At 42.7% G+C, this 25,452-nt stretch overlaps 1 protein-coding gene across 1 annotated transcript in view; it reads right to left on the bottom strand.

Moving 5' to 3' along the window:
- Positions 1–24,085, bottom strand: part of LOC117369109 (V-set and immunoglobulin domain-containing protein 10-like) — a 70,631-nt gene extending 46,546 nt beyond the window's left edge. Inside the window, exons 1-3 of the mRNA XM_033963124.1 lie at positions 24,049–24,085; positions 19,593–19,734; positions 19,423–19,487 (exon numbers count right to left, since the gene is read on the bottom strand). Coding sequence (XP_033819015.1) covers positions 19,423–19,487; positions 19,593–19,606 — 79 coding nt within the window. The 5' untranslated portion in view covers positions 19,607–19,734; positions 24,049–24,085. The remainder of the gene's footprint in view (positions 1–19,422; positions 19,488–19,592; positions 19,735–24,048) is intronic.
- Positions 24,086–25,452: the final 1,367 nt, after the last annotated feature.

Raw genomic sequence — 25,452 nt, forward strand, 5'->3', positions numbered from 1 at the left:
TTAGATCTCTTAGATCAACAGATCATTCCATCACTGAAAGTAATTAGCACCAGAAGAACCACAACATTTTCTATCTTGGGACCCCAGCTTTGGAACAAACTTCCAATCTATTTGCGCGCTGAAAACCTCCTTAGAAAAATTTAAAAGCAATCTAAAAAGCTATCTTTATAAAGATGCTTATGAATCTTAGATCAGACAATCTTTTTGACTCTCCTATTATTTTTAGATCAGGTCTTACCTAAACAATTACTCTTAGACTGTCTTCATAAAAAATGTTTTTTTTTCTTTTCTCTTTAATACCTCTCCTAAAGTTGTTCTTCCCTAACTGTTTTTATTTTTAATTGTTTATTTTAAATCAAATGTAATTTAACCTTTCATTCCTTACGTATCTTTAATGTAACTATGGATAAAACTGTATGTTTATGGTTTTAAACTGTTTTATTTGTCCCCCCAAATTATTATTGTTATATGCATTGAAAATACTTGATATTGCGTTTAAATCAAAATCTCAATAAACTTGAAACTTATTATGATGTATTTATTTATTTATTAAATATAAGTTGAAAAAAGTAAAATAGAAAATAACAATAGTAAAAAACGATAAATGCCAGGTTGGGAGTAATGAGTATTTCTGCCACTACAAGTTATAGTACTGAGGTGGATGTCTGAATACCCCTATAATTCCTGAGCATTAAGTATGAAATAATTTATCTAGAAAACTATATCCTCATCCTCTGTGGGGAAGTATGTGTGTTATACATCCAGCATGATCATTCTTTTTATAAAACTAAAATGTACAAACAAGGGACATGGATAGAGTTACCAGATTTTACTTATGTAAAATCTAGGCCCATAAATCCGCCCCCAGGCCTGCCCAGTTCCATCCATCCACGCTCCGTTACGCCCACATCCCACCCCAGCCTCACCCCCTTGCCCCACCCCCTCAGCCTGTTCTCATCAGTTGGGAGGGCATCTGTACATGCGACACGATGGTGCTCACACGTGTGCATTTGATGTCACCACACTGCATCCGTGCATTCCTCCTCCGAATGCAATCTGCTTTCCAAAACCCAGACAAAGTGCCAGGCTTTGAAAAGCCATCCGGACGCTCTAAAAAGAGGACATGTCCGGATAAATCCAGACGTCTGGTAATCCTAGACATGGAACTTTGCGACAGCAGAGGAACATCCATATTATAAATAATGGGGCAAGAACCAGAGGCTACTAGTTCAAATCCCACTAGAGAAGATTAGGTTCTTACCTCGATAAATCTTCTTTCCTGTAAGGAGGGACAGGAGTCCTGACTAATGGGCTCTTTCCGTTAGCCAGAACTCCTGTCCCTCCTGCACTGGAATAGCTGTTTATAATTTTATTTTATTTTATTTTTTTTAACTTATGAGCTCCTAAGGTCAAAAAATTATAACTATGACTTCCCTTATTCCATCCTGTTGATAACTGCAATATTATATACTTGGGATCTCTCAAGAAAACCATCAAACAACTGAGAATTGTCCAAAATGCTGCAGTCCGTCTCATTTATGGTCTCAAGAAATCAGACCATGTAAGCCCGTATTACAAAAAAAACTACACTGGCTGCCTGTGGAAGCAAGGGTCATTTTTAAGTTTGCTTGCCTTTGCTTCAAAACCATGACAGGTTCATCTCCAACCTATCTGTCTCACTAATTCGAATACCCAGGCACAACTAATACACGCAGTGCCTACTTGTTCGCTTTTCCATCCCTAAAGGGCTGTACCTACAAGAGATACCTCGATAGAACATTATAATTCCAAGCAGGCAAATGAAACAAATGTTTACCCAACTTCATCTCAAACGCATTTTTGTAGCAATCAAAAACTTATCTATTTGACAAATTTCTCTGACTCCACTTCAACCTTGATGTACTTCCAAAACACTTAACATGCCAATGTAATTTCGAAAGTTCTCTGTAATGTCACTGTCTGTATACAGTCTCTTCCCCTGTAAATCGCTTTGAACTGCTTGTGGTATGGCGGTATATAAAATTTAAGTTGTTATTATTATTTTCTGTAATCTGAATGTGTCAAGTATCAGTATCTATATTTTTGAATATAGACATCCCTTTCCCTTCGGCAATTGGGAGTTGGATATCCATACTCTGACCTTTCTGTAGTCCCATCTTGCCATATAGGTGAACTGCAGTTTAAGACATCCGTATTCTGGCTTTATGTTTAAATCATTTTAATTTTTTTATTTCATTTTTGTTTTGGGGGTTTTTTTTTAGTTCTATTTAATTTTATTGCCTTCCAGTTTTATTATTTATTTTTATTTTTGCTGGATATGTTCTTACATAAATATAATGTTTTTTTTTCATTTTCTCTATTTCATAGGCACTTTAACTTAGAATGTGAGCTCATTTGGGAAAGAGAGGGATGTTTCTAAAAGTGCCTTAAGATAATGGAATTTACGTAAATTGTAATCCACTTAGGTTTAAGCAGAATAGAAATGTTAAAAATAAATAAATAAAAAGACAGTCCAACAATACAAATTCTGATCAGAACACATCATCAACCAAACCATGGTTAATAAAATGGACAGAAACGTTTCTACTATAAATTTTTCTCCCCTTTCCAAAGAAAGTAATCATCTGTATCCTCTAGAGTGCCAACAGTGAAATTCCAGACTCCAGCCAATACAACGGGTCTCTTTGCTAACAAGATCGCTTTCCATTAAAAAAAAAAAAAGTTAAACCACGAAGTACAGCAGATGACAGTGGCAAGATAACAAACAAAAGCATGGGAGTCAGCCCAAAATGCTGGAACCATTGAGCTGAAATATTTTGAAAAACATGTTGCCAAAAAGACTATCCTGGCTTTATAAAATCAGGATTTGGACATCCATGTTTTTGAGGGGAATTTTCTTGCTAAGCATTATTTTTAATTGATAAAGTTTTATTTTATGGCTGCTTTTCCTTTGGGTGGCTTTGGAAAGGAGCTGTCCTATTTTATTATTATATTTCTTTTCTTAATTATTCTTTTGATTTTTAACATTGTAAACCTTATATTCCTTTTTAAGTGAGAAAGCGGTAAAGAAAGTCAATAAACATGTAAATGCTGGTTTTCAGATGTCCAAAACAAATAGCTTGTGTGTGCTATCCAGATCACATAGCGAGAGTCAGGGGAAGATTCTCAAAACTAAAATGTGCCTTTAACATGCTCGCTAAACCGGTTCCAGCCAGTTTAGTGTGGATGTTATTTTAGCAACAGATTATCATAATGACTTACCGCAGTCTTTTCCGAGTTTTCTATCAGTCTCCAATACTGTCATGCAAATATAGTATAACAAAGTCATTAATATTAAAATGAGCACTCTGAGCAATTCTCTATAATCGCCGAGTGATTCCCTAACCTCACTGTGCCACATTTGCGGCCAAGATTTGCCAACAAGTGTAAGCTGTCGTAGCTTTACTTTATGATCAGTGCCTGAACACCGATTAGCTCAGGCACTGACAGGAAAGTAAGGTTTGACAGTTCGGACTCTCCCCCTCCCAAATTAAAATAAAAAATACAAACCCAAAATTGAAGATCGGTAAGAGAGATGCCCACTCTCTCCTGCTGCACTTGCACAACCTCCTGACACCCACCCCTGGCAGTGGGAGAGATACCCACTCTCTCCAGCCACACTCACACAATCTCCCGACTCTTCCCCCTTACAATGAGAGGAATGCCATCACCCAACCCTCCCAACAACTCCCCCCGTGCCTCCAAAGGCCACTGCCCCCCCCTGCTCCCTACTTTATTCATGAAGTTCGGGCAGAGGGAAACCTAGGCCCATAGGAGGAGCCTCAAGCAACCTGGGCCAATCAAAGGCTTAGGCCCCTCCTCGGCACATCCCAGGATGCACTGGGAAGGGGAAGGGCTGTCATTTTGTAAGAGGTGGGCCTGCCAGCTAGAGTGGGGTAGTGTTCTTCCGGCCAAACTTCATGAATAAGGTAGGAAGGATGGGGGGAGGGTATTGGGGACACAGGGAGAGTTGGGCGATAGCAGGAGGGGGTGGTCATCCCTCCTGCTGCGGGGGAGGGGGGAGGGATAGAGTCAGGGGATTGTGTGAATGCAGCAAGAAGATGATGCTTGCTGCTAGCCAAGTTTTGCAGAGGGAGAAAGGGAACTGTTGCAGGTCTGGGGGCAAAGGAGGGAGAAAGGGAGGTGCTGCTGGACCAGGGTGGTGAGGGAACTGAGAGGGAGAGGTATTGCTGGGAAGTGAGAAGGAGAGATGCTGCTACAAATCCAAAATGTGGCCTTGCATAGGGTATGAGTTTGGGACCACTGTACTATACCATCTACCAAGCTTTGTTTATGATTTGCATTTTAAGAACCTGGATACTTGTACTCCTCTTTATCACTTTATCCAATTATCACTACAATATGCCCTTACCTTCACGTTTTTTCCCTACCCATTCTTCCCTTTTCTTCTTATTAAATGTAACTTTTTCCCCTCCACCCCTACTATCCTCACAGTCAAGTCTGTCTTGTTTTGTCATTCATGTCCCACTTAAATATTTTATCCATTCTTCCCTTTTACCCCCTTTTTTAAACTATATTGTTAACCGGCCAGATATTTGGTTTATGGTCGGGATATTAAAAATTAATAAACTTGGAAACTTGGAAACTTTTCATGCTTTATCCAGATGATTTTCTCTCATGTTCGCTTGATGAGATGTTCTCTTTGTTAGAATGAGACATTAGCTTCATTCTTCTCGAAATGTAATGTGCGGCTGTACAGTAGTAGTAATCTTGACACTTGGGGGTCCTTTTATCAAGCTGCGGCAGGGGTTTAACGCATGTAATACCGCGCATTAAACCACCTGACGTGCTAGCCACTAACACCTGCATTGAGAGCAGGCGTTAGTTTTTTAGCCGGCTGCGGGGTTAGCACGGCTTGATAAAAGGACCCCTTGGTCTTCTAGGTAGTCCCAATCATAACTTGTGCAAAGAACCCCGATTTCACAATTGACTTCACCTCCTCGGGCATCAAACCCAGAGAGCAAAATGTCAAGGGCATAAGCACCGGACATTATCTCTTCTCTCTACTTTTAACTCATCTGTTACTCCTTCCTTCCCCTAGACAGGATCACTATGAATCCAGTAGGCAATTAGCATTTTAATAGGTGGCTACCATACTATGGGAATGACCTGCCCCTGCCTATTCAGTCAGAATTATCATCATTTCCAAAGTTTAAAGCCCAGCAGTTAAAAACAAAACATTATTTTAGAGTTTCTTTTGGAGCAGTTGGTGGTGAATTGGCCTGATGCACAGAGATTAGCCGCCTGTTATTCAGCTCTATTTAACTTGCCAGAAACAGCTCCTGATGCTTAAAAAGCACTTAGCTGGCTAAGCTCTAATATTCAGCACCAGATGGATGCTGAATATTAGCTCTTAGGGGGATGTTCTCTAAAGGTGCTGAAACTTAGGTGCCCTACCGGTCCCTAAGTTAATTTAGAAACACCGATTAAAACGGTGAAAAAAGGTATAAAAGCGTCTACTAGCACCTACATAAAAAGCACCAGAATTGCACCTATGTAGGCGTTTTACGGCGCTTAACATCACTATGGCTGTGGCTAATGCCAGAAATGGCATTAAGCACCAAAAAGCACTTATGTAGGAGCGATTCACAGCATAGATAGGCACCAGAAATGTAGGCCTACATTTCCGGCGCCTATCTGTTCTGGATGTGTGATTCTCTTTACGGCACCATCACGTGATCACTGATATCAGCACCATATAGAGTATCCAGGCCTTAGTGCCTAGCCCAGTCAACTGCTATGTCATAGCCAGTTAGCACCAATAATCATTGGCTGACTGGGTAAGTTTAGCAACCAGACAGACCCACATAAATAGCAGGTCTATCTTTGGCCGCTATAACTTGGACAGCCAGCTGATAAATATCAACTTTATCGGCTAAAAAAATATGTAAACTCAAAGCCAATCACTGGATATGACCAGATATTGAATTTCCAGGCTCACTGCCGACCACGGGAGATAGCCGGGCTGCCTCCTAAGGTCTGAATATTATACTTATAAAACACAGATTCATAAAACCTATGTATGAAATTCTTTTATTCTTGGAATGTGTGCTTCTTTCCTATTTTATTGGCATGCTTTTCAATTTCTAATTAGGTATTTGTTGTAAACTGCTGTGATCTGTGATTTAGAAAACATAGTATATCAAGCCTTGAATAAACAAACACGTGGTGCTAGGCTGGGTCCTCATTCCAGCCACCTCCTAAGGCAAATACAGCAGCCCATTCACTTTCTCCCCAGGTGCACTAGCCAGAGACTTTTTTTTCATTTGCTTAACATTACAGTGGCCAAGAAAGCAGATGCTAAAGACAAAGAAGGTCAAACTAGGGCTGGGTATTCATATCAGCAAAGTTTGCATCCCAGAAAAATCTCCTCTCTCAACTGTCGCTGGTCAGGAAGGCCATCCCCTTGTTTCAAACAGTATGGGGATATGCAAAAGTCAAAATTCACTACTCTCAGAGCCACTAGAGATCTCTGCAAATCCTCAAATAAGTAGAACCCTAAGGGTCTCTACATTTAAATCATAGTCTATGTATGTAAACCGCTGTGATGTATTTTAAAATGTCAGTATGTTAAATTTTGCAATAAATATAAACATGAACACCTGAGAAGGTCACTCTTAAATGTTTGGGCCTTAGGCATGTGTCTAGTTTGCCTATGCCTTAACCCTGTCCTGTACTACATTGTATAGTGCTGAGTGAGCTTGCTGGTGCTGTGAAAATGATCATTGTAATTATTAGCCTGCTGGAGACCAATGCAGTATCTGCAATAACTAAAATCTTAAACACAAGTGGCAACCCATGAAAATTCATAGAACTGCTCTGGGAAATTGTATTAAGTACTCTTTAAAACTCCTGTATAGTAAGACAGAAGAGTTAGTGATTTGCTTTCAGAGGGATCCTGAGAGGGAATTAAGTACTGTAGTTTTCAAGGGCTATAAAATGTTTTATGAAGAAATAGCTTGGCGGTAGCCATTTTCAGGTCAAGCACAGGCAGTAGACAGAAGGCACCAGCAGCTCTCATGTATGGTTCATGTCCCTGAAGTAGCCATTTCTGTACAGACTATATGCTAATCTCACTTGTTAATAACACCTCAACTGTGTGTCTAAGGCAGTGAAAAGCTGCACAAATTATTTCATATAATATGTCCCTTCCCTAGGAGCATAGTTGGGACTCTGAACACTGGGAGACTGGAAAATACAAAAGGTTTGGAAAATGAACATCATTGATAAAGTTATAAAATTATATTACTGAGATGCAAAACTCCATTAGCCACATTTCAGTTAGAAGGATAAGAACTGGAACGTGTCAAGCAAGAAAGAGATGTAGGAATGATCACCTCAGATGACGTCAGTGTAGCCAGTCAATGTAATAAAGAAACAGGGAAAGCTCAGTGCGCTCGGAAAAATAAGGGGAGATATCTCCAGCAGGAACAAGGAGGCAGCACTGCCCTGCAGGCCACTAGCAAGATCCACAGCTTGAGCACTAGGTTCAGTTCTGGAGGCTGAAACTTCATAAAGATTTTGAGAAGGTACAGATAAGGACTAATAAAGATACAGGGCTGCAAAACAAACCATGCAAAGAAAGGCTCAAGGTATCAAAAGGCTCTCCTTGGAGAAAAGAAGGGAGAGGTGGCATATCGAAGTATTAAAATCTTTGGCCAGTTTTCAATAAAGTATGTGAAAATGAAATCTCCAAAAGGAACAAAAATGAGTGGAATGCAACAGAGGATAGTAGTAGAGGATAGTAGTTTTCAATGCAGATCGCTCTGAGGAGAGGGATGTTACCAGTGGTGTGCCTCAAGGTTTGATTCTTGTACCTGTTCTTTGTAACATTTTTGTAAGTGATATTGCTGAAGGACTGTCTGATAAGATTTGCCTCTTTGCGGATGATACCAAAATCTGCAATTGAGTAGACACCCCTGATGATGTAGATAACATGAGAAAGAACCAAGCAAAGCTTGAAGAATTATCCAAAATTTGGCAGCTAAGCTTTAATGCTACGAAATGCAATGGCATGTATCTGGGCTGCAAAAATCCAAGGGAAAGGTACAGTTTAGGGGGTGAAGAACTTTTGTGCACGAAACAGGAGCAGGACTTCAGTGTGATAGTATGTAATAATCTTAAGGAGGCCAAACAGGTTGAAAAGGCAATGGTGAAAGCTAGAAGGATGCTTGAGTGCATAGGGAGAGGAATGGCTAGTAGGAAATAAAGAAGTATTGATGCCCCTGTATAAGACTCTATTGAGACCTCATTTAGAATATTGTGTAGAATTCTGGAGACCGCACCTTCAAAAAGATATAAACAAGATGGAGTCTGTCCAGAAGAAGGCTACTAAAATGGTTGGTGGTCTTCACCATAAGGCATATGAAGACAGACTTCAAGATCTCAATATGTACACTTTGGAGGAAAGGCAGAAGAGGGGAGATATGATAGAGATGTTTAAATATTTATGTAGTATAAATTTGCAGAGGCGAGTCTCTTTCAATTGAGAAAAAGCTCTAGAATGAGGGAGCATAGGATGAAGGTGAGAAGGGATAGATTCAGAAGTAACCTCAGAAAATCTTTTTCATGGAAAGGGTGGCGAATGCTTGGAACAGCCTCCCAGTGGAGGTGGTGGAGACAAAAAATGTATCTGAATTCAAGACAGCTTAGGAAAAGTACATTGGTAAGGGAGAGGAGGGGATAGTGGATGGCATGGTTGGACAGACTGGATAGGCCATATGTTCTTTAACTGCCTTCATTTTTTTTAATGTTTCCATATATGTGGTGCAAAGAAGAGAATGACTTTAGGTTTACTGCGGATAACCACAGTAAACCATGGCAAAACCACAGGAATGGGAAAAAATCTAGTGCAACTACCGCGAATGCAGGAGCAAAGCTTTTTACCACTCTATGAGAGCAGTAAAAGGCTTTCTTCTCTTGGTGAAAAATCCCCCACCTTGTACCACGACTCTGAGTCCTGACCAAGTGAGCTCTCCTACCTCCACTGAAGTAGGCCTTGTCCTCCTCCCCCTCAGAGTGTAGCATCAGAAGAAGGTCACCCGATTGGCCCTTGTCCTCCCTCCACCTCCTCCTCTTAAGTGCCAAAGTCAGAGAAGAGGGCCCAATTGACACTGCCATACACATACATATACACTGGCAACAAGCACCATTTTGTGAGTTTTGAATGTGGTGGTGGTGGTAATAAGGAGCAGGTTGGAGCCAGAGGTGAGGTGAGCAGCTATAGACAGAGGTGGAAAGTGAGCGGCCAAAGACAGAGGTGAAGGTGAATGGTGAGAGAAGATCATTAATGCTTCTTTCTTTTCTTTAAAAAAAACAACAAAAAACCCAACAACAACAACCCACTTCTCCCCTGTTTATAATTAGCTGAGCCGGCACAGAGCCACAATCATTTGGCCATGGTTCTTCTCTTCTCCCTGCCTACTCATCTGATCGTGGCTCTGATGTTGGCAGGGGAGAAGAGGGTTTTTTTTTTTTTTTGCAGAGGGCCTGATACGAAATGGCTGTGCTGCTGGTGAAGAAGAGCATCCATGTTGGGTTGGGAGAAGCAGGCAAGCTGAAGGAGGAGAGAAAGTGAACTCTACCTGCGCAGAGCTTCTTTTTTCTTTAAGAAATGTCTCCTTTTTAACTTAAAAAACAACAACACCCCCTCCCCCCAAACTAACTAGGGTCTTTGTCTCCTGTTCTGCTTGCCCACTTTTCCCCCAACCTAACATGGCTGCATTTCCTCCCTACTAGCCCCAAAGACTAGACACCAGGCCAGCTGGCTGCGGGGAAGAAGAGCAGTCATGTTTGATTGGGAGGAAGGGAAAAAGCAGGCAAACTGAAGGAGGAGAGAAAGTAGGCTCTTTTTTTATTATTAAAAGGATAGGTTGTGCTGCTATAGGCTGGGTGCTTCATAAAGAATGTTGTTCCCTTTCGTACTCTAATATAAAGACAAATAAACAAAATTATACCTGTTTAAGGCCTCTATGAATGCTGGGGATGGAGCTTGCAGGAATGAGGACAAATCTTTTCCCTGTGTCATTCTCTAATACAAAGTAAGCCATTGGAAAAGCACCGTGGCTTTTAATTTCAATTTTCATTAGTTGAGGTCCTATGTGTGGAAGCCATTTTGCTTGGAGATAAAATATTCTTTCATTATTTAAATTATTACATATGTTCTGGCTTAGATACTGTTTGAGTAACTCCAAAGAATTTCCTTGGGTTAGATGAAGATGCAGAGTTTTAATCAAAATTGTAGTGTGCAGAAGCTAGATTCTATGAGAAAGGAACTGTAGGGATTAATTTCAAGCACAAGTTTGATCAGCTTATAGCAGTGGTTCTTAAACTTGTCCTGTGGACCCACAGCCAGTTGGGTTTTCAAGATATCCCTAATGCATACGCATGAGGCAGATTTGCATGTAACAGAGGTGACAAGCATGTAAATCTGCCTCATGCGCATTCATTAGGGATATCTTGGAAACACAACTGGCTGGGGGTCCCCAGGAGAGGTTTAAGAATCACTATCTTATAGTGTTAGTAGGAAAATTATATTACAATGAAATAAAGTTTACACTTCTCCCTCCGAATCCACGGTTTCAGTAGTATCAGCAGATTCGGTTATTTGTGATTTTTTTTTTGGGGGGGGGGAAAAGAAACGCTGCATCCCTGATCTCCTCGGACCTTACCTGGTGGTCTAGCAGGCTTTCGGGGCAGGAGCGATCTTCCTACACTTCTGCCCCGTGCAGATCACTCATACAAAATGGTTGCCTTGAGTTCCCTTAGTCTCTTGCAACTACGACGGGAACTCCCTGCAGCCATTTTGTATGAGTGATCTGCACGGGGCAGGAGCGTAGGAAGATTGCTCCTGCCCCAAAAGCCCACTAGACCACCAGGTAAGGTCTGGGATGTTGGGGAAAGGCGGGGGTGGGTCAGAGCCGGCTCAAATGTTATTCGCAAATTTTCAATATTCGCGGGCCAGTTCTGCCCCTAACCCCAGCGAATATTGAGGGAGAAGTGTATATATTAGAAAATAATTTAAGAAATGTATTGCTCTTGATTGTAATTTTTCAGAGCATACAATCCTTGTATTCAGTAACATTGACTTTTTTATTATTATTATTTTGGATTGTGTATCAGGCTGGTAGGTGCAATCTATATACCATCATCACCAAAGCAGAGGTAGATATGGATAGTACAGAAGTCATCCCAAGGTGCTCCAGGATCAGCTAGAAGTAGAAGGATCCTAAAATCTTTGTGGAAAGTCTTTCTTAAACTGCTACTTAGGAGCCTACTCATGATAAGGTGACACTGGGCCTAGGGCTAGATTCACTAACCTCACGGATCTAATCCGATCAGTTAGCAATCCGAGGTTGCCGGGCGCCCAATTCACGAAGCGTCCTCATGCAAATATAGGACGATCGGAGTCACGCTCCAACCGACCGCATGGATCGCCGGAGAGCAATCCTGACGCATGCGTAGACCATCTTCTTTGCCTGTAGATGGTCTGCGCATGCGCTTTTGCTCTCCATGAACAAAAGCACTTTTGACTTTTCTCCTTTTTCCTTATATTCGCGAGCCCATGGTTTTAACCCGCGAGTTTAAAGCAGGGCAGCGTATTCTGGAACAGAACATAACATGCCGTAGTGCAGCCCCACTTTAAACCCATGGGTTAAAACCACGGGCTCACAATGCGGTGATGGGTGGCAAGAGCAGGAGCAAGAGCAGGAGAGTTCAGGCAGCAAGAGCAGGAGAGTCGGGGCACCCTGCCTTAACAGCTGACTCGCTATACTTTCTGATGTTTTATGGGACAGAGAAACAAGAGCAGCCAAGTGGTTACAGGGACATATCAAGAACCAGAGAAGCCAGAAGTTTGGTGTCTGGAAGGAAGGAGGGCTGGTTTGATTATGAGGATTTTTATGGCTCTTTTCACTCATCAGTATCCGATGACAAGAGCAGGAGAATCAGGGCAGAGAACAGGGTTTTTGCACAAGCGACTAGCCCTCAGCAGTCGCTTGTTTTTGGATCGGTCAGCCCAGTCGGTGTGCCTAAAAATGTTTAGTGAATCACTGCCGGCTACATTTGCATGCCATTTCCCCTCAATTGCATATACAGATCGGATCGGATCGGAGGTTGATCGGCACCAAGGTTATTGAATCGAGTTGGAGGAAAATCAGGTCAGTACACGATTGCAAACATGATCGGTGGGCATAGTGAATCTAACCCCTAGTTCTGACAAATGGGGACAATATCACTGTGGATTCTGAGAGAAGAGGAGCTGAGAGAAGAACATAAGAATAACCATACTGAGTCAGACTAATGGTCCATCTAGTCCAGTAACCTGTTTCCACAGTGGTCAATACAGGTCACAACTTAAGTACCTGGCAAAAACCCAAATAGCAGCGGCATTCCATACTCCCACCCCAGGGCAAGCAGTGGCTTCTCCTATACTGGAGGCAGTTATAGGGGAAAACACCCTCCAGGGATTCAAGACAAAGCTAGACAAGTTCCTGCTGAACCAGAACGTACACAGATAAGGCTAGACTCAGGGCACTGGTCTCTGACCTAAGGGCCGCCACGTGAACGTGGACCACTGGTCTGACCCAGCAGCGGCAATTCTTATATTCTTATGTATATGTCTCAGTAGCACACTATGGACTTTTCCTCCAGGATCTTGTCCAAACCTTTTTTTTTTTAAACCAGCTATGTTAACCGCTGTTACCATATCCTCTATTAACTATTTCCTACACTGTATAACAAGTTCTACATTTTAGAACAGCTGGCTTTACGGAAATTACCATATTTTTTGCTTCATAAGACACACTTTTTTCCACCCAAAGGTGGGTAGAAATATCAGTGTGTCTTACGCAGCAAAGATACTTTTTTTTTTAGCACCCCACCCCCACCCCATCGTACCTTTCTAAAGGCCCGCACCAAATACGGCTCTCCCTTGCATCTGTGAGCACCGGCTATTTTCTTGGCTTCCCCCACACCGTGCTCCGGATTCCACCTTTACAGTTAATTAGGCTCGCAATGGGCAGGGTGGGGGGTCTTACCTCCAAGCTGCTTCCCACACCCAGCAGAGATATGTCTTCCGCGCTGTGAATGCTGCTGAGCCAATTACAGCAGCCTGCAGAGTGAACCTAGCAGGCTGCCATTGGCCTCCGAAGCACGTTGCCTCTGCCGCGGTCCCACCCCTGACATCAGAGAAGGGGTAGGACCGCGGTAGAGGAAATGTGTTTCGGAGGCCAACGACAGCCTGCTAAGTTCACTCTGCAGGCTGCCGTAATTAGCTCAGTGGTGGTCACAGCGTCGGAAAACAACCTCTCGACAGAAAAGGAGAGCTGCGTCTCCTCCGATCTTCTGCCCCAGATAGCGAGCAAGAAGAGCAACTGTTGGGGAGGCGATGAGAGCATGCCAACTCCAGAGCATACATTCAGACCTGGGCAGAAGCTGCAGCCCTGCACTCTGAGGGCTTCTGTCACCCATCCCAGCTCAACCAAGCACTGTCTGGGAGCCGGAGTAAACGACCTCGCAGGAAACAGTGAAGGTAAGGCCTCACCCATCGTAAGGGCCCTGGCGGGACGCTGGATCTGGACACCGGTGGGGGGGGAGGGGGAGAGAGACAGAAAGGGACCTTGAGGAGGGGCAGGAAAAGAGACTTGAAGACAGGGCAGATGATGGACTAGAGGGGGGAGGGAGGGGAGGATTCAAAATGTTAGCAGAAGGAAGATAAAGAGAGGGAGAAACCTGAAACAAAGGGGAGGCAGAAGAGAGGGGGGCAGATGTTGGACTTGGGGGTGTATCGAGGGGAGAGAGAGAGACTTCAGAGAGGTGGAAAGATTCTGGACCAGGGAGGGAGGAAGGAAGGAGAGAGAGAGAAGCAGAGAAAGACCTGGAAGAAATCAGAACAAATGTTGGACATGGGGGTGGGGGGGGAGGTTGTAAACAGAAGAAAGACAGAGAGAGAGACCTGGACCCAAAGGGGATAGGGCTGGATTGTGAAAGAAATGTTGGATGCACAGTCAGAAGGAAGTCCAACCAGAAACTAATTAAATCACCAGACAACAAAGGTAGGAAAAATTATTTTATTTTCAATTTAGTGATCGAAATGTGTCAGTTTTGAGAATTTATATCTGCTGTGTGTATATGAATAATGAAAGGAAAAACTTGCATTAAAATTAGTAGGGGAGGGGGACAGGGTGCAGAGCCTGGCAAGGAGTGTGAGATTGGGTGCAGAGCCTGACAGGGAGTGAGGGGGGCTGGGTGCAGAGCCTGGTATATGTTAGAACACAATTTGGTTTAGAATTTTTTTTCTTGTTTTTCTACTCTAAATCTAGGGTGTGTCTTATGTTCAGGTGCGTCTTATGAAGCTAAAAATACGGTAATGAATACTTTAATAAACAAGGGATCCAAGAAAAAGGAGGGAGAAAACGTAGTAAGAAAGAGCACTGAAATGCAAAAAATCCTTGTAGTGGGCACATCAGCAAGGGAAAGAGAACGAAGAGATCCAATAACAAGATAGGAGACAAAAAGAGCACATAGAATATCGTCCAAGTAATGTAAAACAGGCACAACAGAAAGAGAATGAAGAGGTTCAGCAAAGAGAGGAGAGAAAGTAAGAGCACAAAGGATATCAACTAGGAGTCACTGCCAAGGAAAAAAGACCTTTGCTCAGTGTGCAGCAGCAGCTAAGAAAGCAAATAGAAGGTTAACCATTACAAGTAGATTCTCAGTTAACCAGAACCGATGGGGATTGGTAGATAAAAGTAGTTTCTGATTGCTTGAGAGTTACTATTAACAATAGGCCTAACTAATACTATACCCCATATTATGCCATAAAGTCTATATTGACCTGATATTAAATATTGAAATACAGTAAATAAAAGCAAATAAAGACAAAGACAAAAAAATCAGCTTTGTGAATGCAGTGAGTAATTTTAGATAAAATGGCAAGTCAAACTTTTTAACTTCTAAAGGGGTCCTTTTATCAAGCTGCGGTAGGGGTTTAACGCGCATAATACCGCGCGTTAAACTGCCTGCCACGCTAGCCGCTAACACCTGCATTGAGCAGGCGTTAGTTTTTTTTGCCGGCCGCGGGGGTTAGCGTGTGATGAAATATCCGACGCGCTAAACCCGCTAGCGCGGCTTGATAAAAGGACCCCTTAATGAACTAACATCATTTTTCTAACTTCAAGTAACTTAGAAATAAAACCACACTCATCCTTCTCCCCTCCCCTTCACCCTGCAGGTCCAGCATCCATGTCCCTTCCTCTTCCCCCCCCCTCCCCCCCCACACACACACACATGGGTCTGGCCTCCAGTGGACTCCCTTCACCCTTTGGTGCTGGTATCTCTTACCTGCAGTTAACAAAGCAGCAGCGGCAGCCAGTCAGCAGAAGTAGTGCGGTAAACAGGCTACTTTTCCACTGTCGCATCAGAAATAACACAGCAGAGGAAAGGCCCCGACGGGGCAAGAGGGAGGGGGGTTGTCGGGTCAGGAGCAAGGGAGATGATTTTTTTTTTTTTTTTTGCTGGCAATATTTTTTGCTAGTTGGTTGAGTGCCAGTTAACTGGGATTCTACTGTATTAGGGGAAAGGAATGGAGAAAAAAAGAGAATATGATAATGCCTTTGTATCACTCCATGATATGATCACACCTCAAATGCTGTGTACAATTCTGGCCATCACATCTCAAAAAAGATATATTAGAATTAGAAAAAGTACAGAGAAGGGCAACAAAAATGATAACAGGGATGGGACAACTTTCCTATGAAGAAAGACTAAAGCGGCTAGGGCTGTTCAGCTTGGAAAAGAGACGGCTGAGGGAAGATATGATAGAGGTCTATAAAATACTGAATGGAGTGAAAGTAAACAAGTGATTCATGAATCACTTGTTTACTTGTTCCAAAAATACAAGGGGCACATAATGAAGCTACTAAATAGTAAATTTAAAACAAAATTGGAGAAAATATTTTTTCACTCAACGTGTAATTAAACTCTGGAATACGTTACCAGAGAATATAGTACAAGCAGTTAGCTTAGTAGGGTTTTAAAAAGGTTTGGATAATTTCCTAAAAGATAAATCATTGGTTATTATTAAGATGAACTTTGGAAAATCCATTGCTTATTTCTGGCATATGCAGTATAAAATCTGTTTTATTCCTTGGAACCTTGCCAAGTACTTGTGACCTGGATTGGTCAACCTTCGCTCCGTCTCAGTAAGGTATTACGTATGTTCTTAACCAAAAGAAACAAAACAGAGAAAGAAGTGAATGATCAGTAAAGGAGGAGGAGAGAAATATAAGAACATAACTTGCCTCTTTTACAAAGCCGTGTTAGCGACTGCCGTGCAGCAACAGCCCTGAAGCCTTTTAAATCTCTATGGGCTTCAGGGCCGTTAGTGCAGGACAGCCGCTAGTGCAGCTTTGTAAAAGAGGCCCAAAGAGTATCATGCAAGAAACACGAAACAGACACAGGAGGAAGTGAATTAAGAGGTAGGAGTGAATTATAAGAACACAAAAAAAGCTTTGTAAAAGAGGCCCAAAGAGTATCATCCAAGAAAAACACAAAACAGGCACAGGAGGAAGTGAATGAAAAAGTTCAATAGCAAAATAGAAGAGAAAGTTAAGAGCCACAAAGAGTATCAGCCAAGAAACACAAAACTGACACAGGAGAAAGTGAATGAAGAGCTTTAGTAAATAGGTAGGAGAGAAGAGAGCGAGCATAGAGTGGAGTTTAAGGTCAATATTCTCAATATAGAAGGATAAAATAGTGAGGTTCCCAGGGGTCTGTGCTGGGACTGCTGTTTGGGGGGGGGGGGGAGTTAACATATTTGTAAATGATCTGGAAACAGGAATAATGATTGAGGTGATCAAATTTGCTGGTGAAACAAAGTCATTCAAAGTTGTTAAATTATAAGAAGATTGTGAGAAATTACAAAAAGACTTTAGGAGATTAGGAGACTGTGCATCCAAATGGCAGATGACATTTAATGCAAGCAAGTACAAAGTGGTACATGTGGGAAAGAGGAACCCAAACTATAGGCAGATGATGCAAAGTTCCATATTAGGAGTCACCTCCCAGGAAAAGTATCTGGGTGTCATTATTGATGATACCTTGAGGCCCTCTGTTCCGTGTGCAGTGGCTGCTAAGAAAGCAAATAGAATGTTGGGAATTATCAGGAAAGGAATGGAGCCTAATCTCTTATTCTCATTCATATTCACTGAGATATTCTCTATCAAAATGCCTCTATATCGCTCCATGGTGCAACCACATAAGGTCTCATAAAATGGGAACTGTGGTAAAATAGCACACTGATAAGGTCCATAACATATGTAAATGTTTGTGTGAATTTTACAGAATTGCTCTCTTTTACAGAATAATCCTTTAAAACAAACGCTAACATTTACACGCTAGTTCCACAAAGAGGCTGTTATAGGAGAAAACACCCTCCAAGGATTCAAGACAAAGTTAGACAAGTTTCTGTTGAACAAGAACGTGCGCTGGTAGGGCTAGTCTCAGTTAGGGTGCTGGTCTTAGACCAGAGGGCCGCCGCGTGAGCGGACTGCTGGGCATGATGGACCACTGGTCTGACTCAGCAGTGGCAATTCTTATGTTCTTATAAATATTAGATTACTAGCATATGTATTATTGTTTTAATAATTAAGATAAGAAGGGGAGAAAATGATTGTTTAACCTTTTCCTATCGTAATAAATTTTACGTTACGCTGGTTCCAATCGTAATTATTTTAGCAAAGTTTTGAATTATTCACCGTTATCATTTACGGCTATTGTAAACATAATGTAAATAAGTCATAAGTCTGTAAATTCATATATTTTGTGTTCCTGGCTCTTTATTAGTCCATTCAGACTGTTTATCCACTGTCTATGTCATTTTTGGAATGCCCCGTCATCCGGGACACACGACAGGAAAAGGTTAATGTAATAATTGTATAGTTAATAGTGTGTTTTTATGCAGTTTGTATGCTTTACCATTTGTATTGCACTATCAAAGTTTAAAAATCAATAAAGATTTACAAAAAAAAAAAAAAAAAAAGATTACTAGCATACAGGCTCATTGTCTGTATACATGCAAGGTTGTACTGGATAAGCACCTAAGCACTATTTATACTGTAACTGTGTACATGTCTCCGATAACAAATTGTTTACAAACAGGCATATATGCACATGAGCAGAGTACGGATAGGGGTGCCAAGTTACATACATAACTTATAGAATACTTTTGTTACCCATATCTCTCTGAACACAGGCACACACCCTCTTTCTAGCTTGTATAAGCACACGCACTTAAGCGTATATTTATGTTATTATTTATATACCACTTATATCCTAAATGGTTTACATTCAGGTTCTTTATCATATTTCCCTATCTGTCCCAGTGAGCTCAAACTCTATCTAGTGTACCTGGGGCAATGAGGGGGATTAAGTGGCTTGCCCAAGATCACAAGGAGCAGCGAGGGATTTGAACCTACAACCTCAGGGTGCTGAGGCTGTAGCTCTAACCCCTGCACCACACACTTTCAATGTGTGTTTATCTTCCCCCATTGTGCTAAAACTCCAAGCAGAGGAGTAGCTTACTGGCTAGAGCCCTGAGCTCGACATCCAGGAGAGCCTGCCACTACTGCTCCAAGTCCTTGTGATCTGGGGCAAGTCACTCAGCTCTCTATTTCCTCAGCTACAAAATTAGCGTCGAGGCCGACAGGGAAATACCTAGTGATCCTGAAGGCAACTCACCTTGAGCTACAACTGAAAAAGGTGTAAGTAAAATCCAAATTAAATAATATCTTGTTAAGGAAAGTAGGTGCTTACTTTCCTTTAGAGAACATGAACCAATCAGGTGCCCTCTGGAGTCTATATATAGGTGCACTTTTATAGAATTACCCCTTAAGGTTTAGAGGAAAGGAAGAACAAGGTCACAGATCAAGTACAGTCTATGCCAGCCCAATAGACAGATGGACCCAGTGATCATTTTGCGCCGGCCTTATCTGCGAGTTGACAGCTGGTCTCCTTTACTCAGCAGGACAAGGCAGTTTTGTTTCACACAGTGCAGAAAGGATTACTGCCCGAACGGAAAACAGATCGCCTTTATTTAACAAAACAAAAGCCGTTTCTTTCACAGCAGCTAATATTCATATTCTCCAAGATAATGACAGCTCCCGCAACCCCTCTTAAGGCAGTATTCATTTTGCAAACAAAGGAGTACAGTGCTGGCTGAGATTATATGCATTCTCCCCCCAAAGAGCAACAGAGCCCAAATCTTTTTTGTCTCTGGGAGATGCAGGTGAGAATGAAGGTTTCCCCACCCCTCACCCTCTCCATACTCTATAACGACACAGAATGATATGAACAAAGACTCACCTGCCAAAAGCAGAGTCCACAGGAAGACAGCTGAACCTGTAGCAGCACTGAATAAGATCAACATTCTGAAAAGGAACAAATTCTGTTAGAGGAAATGTGTGTACAGTACTTCTAAGTGGAAAGGCAAGGAAGGAGAGGTAGAGAGAGATAAATGCGAGGGGACAGCCCACCTGCATACCTGCATCAGGTGTTGTTCTGGGGCAATGGGAGGAGGTGTCCCCTGGATGAAACTGGATTTCCTGTTGTGATGATCGTGCCAGCCCTGCGTCTCAGGTATGCAGACAGATATGAGACAGCTGTGCCAGCTAGTGCCTGAGAAGAGTGAAGAGTCACCAGAAAAACTTGGAAAAGGAAAGAGAAATACTGCATTTATTCAGTTACAGGGTGACTCTGAATATAAGCCAAGCTCTCCATTTAGTTCCAAAGGTAGTGCTTTCAACTCCTTCCTGGAGGCACATGAATATGCATGAGAAAGGGTGAGCATAAGATGTCTTGTATGGAAATCTCTCGCATGCATATTCATTGTGGTAATCCTGAAAGCTCAACTGGTTGCCGGTCTCACATAGAACAACTTACAAAATACTCCTACTTGTTTTCAAAATTAAGTTCTCCCACTCACCTGCCTGCTTAGATAAACTTCTTATCTCATCCGATCTGACCTTACTGATGGTTCCCTCGATCAAAGACCTCTATTACACCAGAAACACTATCTTTTCTGCAACAGCCCCTTCCCTCTGGAATGCAATGCCATCTCATCTCCGCCGTGAAAACTCTCTAATCAAATTTAAAACCAACCTCAAAACATTTCTGTTCAAAGATGCATATCAAAACTGCAGTTAAGAATCTCTTCCAAGGGAATAAATAAATAAATATAGAGAACCGCTTTTAAGAAGCAACCCCCTTCCTTCTGTATTCTCCTTCCCTTCATTCCTTCCTCTTATTTTTATAGGTAATTAGAATCTTTTTCGAGCTGGGGCTTTTTCGGCTCGAGACACCCGGAAGTACGCTGGCGTCGGCATGATGACATCATGTGCATGCTTGACGTCAGCATGCCGCCGTCAGTGCATGCGCAAAGGCCCTTCAAGCAGGCCTTGTGCCGAGAGAAGGACCTGTGCTGGAGAGAAGGGCCGGTAGAGAGAAGAGGTGCCAGTGTCAGGCGATTGCTTACAGGACGTGTCTCTCTTCAGGAGGCACAGAAGTTTACGATACACTGCTCTAGGAGAAAGAGAGGCACTCAGTTATAAGAAAAGTATCCATTTTAGAACAAAAATTAAGGAAGAAAATATAGCCTTGTAATCAGGCAGATACAGTACATGCCTCTGGATCCTGCCCTTCATGCTTGAGTTCTGTTTACAATGTATTTCTCTTGGAAATGTGACACATTGTGCATGTTTGTGGGTTGTTATTATTATGTCATGCATAATGCACATACAATAAAATATTTGTCCTCTTTAGAATAAAGTGGTTTGTCTTAATTTTTTTGTCAATTTAAATAACACCTTTTAATTAAAAAAAAAAAAGAAATGAGAAGTGTACCCCAAGCAGATCATTTTTTCTCCTACTAATGCAGTTTGTCAGTCACTGAAACTGGAAATTTTATGTCTAAATAGTTTTAAGGCATAGGCAAATTACCATCATTACATCCCCAGCCTGCCTAATTAGAGCTAGGCAGGTGTTCAATAGAGACAGGTCAGAAATTAGAGCTGTGGGCTTTGCAGATCCAGGTTCAAATCCAAAACATCCTGATTGGCCTTGAGAAAGTCAGTTAAATTCTTTGTGGAAGGTTGCCAAACTCTCCCCCTCTTTTACTAAGCCTGATAGCACACGCCGATGCAGTAAATCCTCTGAACGCCCATAGGAACTGAATGGGCGTCCGAGCATTTGCCGCAAAGCACTCGCTCCCGCAGCTTAGTAAAAGTGGGCCTCTGGCCCCCAATGGATGCAAAGAAACTATAACACAATGTGAATAAGTCACCAGTACAGGCCAATTTCATTCATTTTTGGTCAGCCCAAATAAACAGATATGTTTGCAGCCTTCAGAGATTTGAGTTTGACATGGGGGGAACACGACATGGTCTATGTGAGACTTATTAATACTCATACTGACATAGCTGTACATGTACCCATAGAAAATATTTTATCTTAAATTAAACTCCCCCCCCTCCTTTAACAAAGCGGTGGCAAACAATCCGACACCCATTAAATCCCTATGGGCATCGGAGCAATTAGTGCAGCAGCATCGGCCACTACCATGACTTTGTAGATATTTGTATTGATTGTTCTAGCCTGAGATACAGGGGCAGTACATTCCAGAGAGTAGGGCCCATGACACTGGAACCAAGAGTATTCAAAGCAAATGATGGAAAAGAAGGGATTAGCAAGAGTTCTTTTGGGAGACCTATTAAGAGTGCAGAGAATGAGAAGACAGGATAGATAAACAGTAACAAGGTGCCAGAGTAGTGTACGGTATGTCTAATCTAATCTAATCCTTAGGTTTGTACCGCATCATCTCCACGTTCGTAGAGCTCGGCGCGGTTTACAGTAGAAGAAATAGGAAGGAACTACAACAGAGGGTTAGAGATAGAAGTGTGAAGAAAATTTAGAGATATGTATTACAGTAAAATTTTGTAAGTAATTTCGCGGCTGATAGGGAGCCAGTGTTCAGCTCAAAGTAGGGGGGGGGAGGCCACATGGGGACACATTACAAAAAAAAGAAAGACGTCCAAAGAGTGGCATAGAAGGGGCAGATGAATGTTTTTCTTGCCAAATCCTTCCAATTCGCTATTTTCAAAACCTATTTTCTAGATGGATATCTATGCGGTTCATCTAAATCTCAAGAGGGTCTGCTAGAGGCGTGGTAGGGGCAGGATTAGGGTAAATTTATGACGTGGACATTTTTCTGCCATTAATTGAACATTTTAGAATACGTGCAGGACACAAGTTGGATGTTTGTGGCTAGACCTGTTTTAACAATGAATAAGTGCCAAAAAGTCCAGGTGACCATATGACCACTAGAGGGATGAAGGCATGACCTCCCACACATACTCCCCCATTAGTCACTGACCCCCCTCTCCTACCCCCCAAAGATGTGAATGAAATAGTATGTACTTTTATGATAAGCTTCAGATGTCTTGGCCAGTCCTAATAGAGCATCAAGCAGATTCCTGGAGTAGCACGGTGGAAGGTATAATCCACTGAATTGCAAACTGTGTGCCACGGCAAGATTCTGGGTGTGCTGCCAGGGATTGAAGGACACATGTTGTATACCGGGTGTCACTTCGGGCTTTGGCACCTCTCCTCTTCTCCACTCCCACATGAACCTAGTCGCATTTTCCCAGAGCTCAGAGATGTGTCTGGAGGGGCCTCTGAGCATGTGCGGATGTCAACATGATGATGTTGTGCGCATGTGTGTGATGTCATCGCAACAATATCTGCGCATGCTCGGTGGCCCTCTAGACATGACCTGAGTTCAGGGAAAACGAGATGAGGTTCATGTGGGGCGGGGCTGGGACAGAATGGGTGGGGTTGGGGGTGTGCCACAGAACAACATTTGTTCCATTAGTGTGCTGGAGCAAAACAAAGTTTACAGGACACTGGTATAGTAAAACAGAGATGGGGACTAGAGGTCTGCACGGGAACAGGGATCGCGGGGGTCCCGCGGGAATCCCCCCAACCCATGGGACTCCCAGGGGGACCCCCTTCTGGCCCACGGGACTCCCACGGGGACCCCCCTCTAGCCAACAGGACTCCCACGGGGATGGAAGGCTTTGAAAGCAGGGTTCATCCATATAATATAAAGGACACGTCAGCCTTAGTAAAAGAGGGGGTTTATTAATTAATTACCTGAACAGAAAACAAAAAAAGGGTTCCACCAAAGAGATTCCACAAGGAAAACAGCAGCGCAAACACAAAAGAAACAGTGAAATTGATGATCCTGTCAGAAGTAATTGCTGCTTTTTATGGGGACGGGCGGGGATGGGTGGGGACGGACAGGATCCTGACGGGGACGGGTGGGAACGGATAGGATCCTGGTGGGAACGGGCGGGGATGGGTGGGATTTCTGTCCCCGCGCAACTCTCTAATGGGGACTCCATTCTTAGCTGCATTGGGCACGTTAGTGCCTAATATACTGAAGCATAGTAAAAAGGCCCCCTAGAAAATAATCAAAACATATTTCTGTATGGCAGTACTCTATACTGTTAATTATATGGCAACATTGCATTGTAGAGGGTGTTTGGCTGTCACCAACCTGCCAATGCCAATCTAATTAATTTCTGGGGATTTACATCTTATTGGTACCTCATCGCCTACAGAGTTCCTGAATTATTTTAGAAGACCATATGCAAATCTAGCTCATGTATATTCATTGTGGTAATTCTGAAAACACAGGTATTTACTACACTGATGAAGTCCCTCCCTTGGCACAAAGAGAACATTGCTGTCTGGGGCGGGGGGAGAGGGTGACACTGAAGAGCTCATCACTTCCCTGGATACCTTAAGGATGGCCTTCTCTGTACTAAGAACCGCCTTGGGACTATCACAACCTGATTTACAGCTTCCTCTGTGACCACCTTGCCATTCACTGACATGAAAAGGAAGACAAAGGGCCAGATTCTCAAAACTCACCAGTAAAATCCAGTGGGTCGATGTAGTGGCTGTAGTGGGAGCGATTTTCTTTTACAGGTGATTCTCAGCATAATAGCATGCAAATTATATGCATGCCACTTGCGCTGAGAATCGCCAATAAAGGGAAGGGGTGGGGGAGAACTGTGCCTGGCACTTGCTCAGAAGAGTAATCACTAGATACAGCTCCTCCCTTCAGTCAAGGCTGCTCTCCCTGCCCTGATCAACTGAGCTGCATGTCTCCTCGAGTCCTACCGACTCAGTTGATTGACTGTCAGGGAGAGCAGCAGAAGGAAATGTTCCCCCTCATCTGCCGCTGCCCAGCCTCCCCTTCCCACACACCCTGTACAAGATCAGCAAGAGGAATGCCCACTCATTCCTGCCACCAGGGTACCCTGCCCCCTAACAGCCCCCCACCCCTCTTACCTTTGAGATGAAGGACAGTAAGAGGGATGCACCAGAAAGGGGAAGGACCACCATTTTGAAGAGTTGGGCCTACTGGCCGGAGAGAGTAGGCATCCCTCCTGCCAGCCTTCACCTCAAAGGTACAAAGAGCAGGGGGGGGGGGCGGACTGTCAGGAGGCTTTCGAGGGAACAGGGGACCCCAGTGGCATAAGGAAATCTCTCTTTTGAATATTTATTGTGGCAATCTTGAAAACCTGACTGGCTAGGTGTGTCTCCAGAAGTTTGAGAAGCAAGATCTTACATTCCTAGGCACTTCTCATTCCTCATCTATTGTGCTGGAGCTAAGAGTCTGCAGGTCTACATTACAAGCTCTTGAATATTCTCTCTTCGCATTCACACACCTACCACTCCTCTGAGGAAAACACAAAACCTTCCTCTATTTCAGCTTCTGTACACCATCTGTGCTGCTCAGAAATAGTTGGGGGTGGGGGGTGGGGGGGTTATATATAATCTTTATTAAATTTTCCAACTACAATTGTGAATACAAATAATTCATGTACATATAATATTACAAGAAAAGCACAATAAACTTACATATAGTAATAAGTAATTATTTCCCCCCCTCCCACCTGTTAATCAAGAAAATAAATACCCACAAGAAACTATCTAAAAATTCCCCTAAACAATTTCAGTACAAACCCCTCCCCCTCCCTCCCACCCTAGATGTGTATGTTTAAAGATCAGTAAAATAAAGTCAGTTATCATTCCTTACAAAATTTAGTCAACGGCTCCCAAGCATCCATAAATTTCCTGTACCTTCCCTGCTGTATAGCCATCAGACGCTCAATTTTAAAAGTATAACAAAGGGATTCCCATCAGAAAGTGTAATTTAACCTATCCCAGTTCTTCCAATTCTTCAAAATAAGTTATATGGCAACCCTTGTCATTACAAAGAGAAGTTTGTTATTCCTAGCAGATATTCGACTTTTAGCTCTCATTAAC

Source organism: Geotrypetes seraphini, chromosome 11, assembly GCF_902459505.1.
Source record: "Geotrypetes seraphini chromosome 11, aGeoSer1.1, whole genome shotgun sequence".
Taxonomy (NCBI): domain Eukaryota; kingdom Metazoa; phylum Chordata; class Amphibia; order Gymnophiona; family Dermophiidae; genus Geotrypetes; species Geotrypetes seraphini.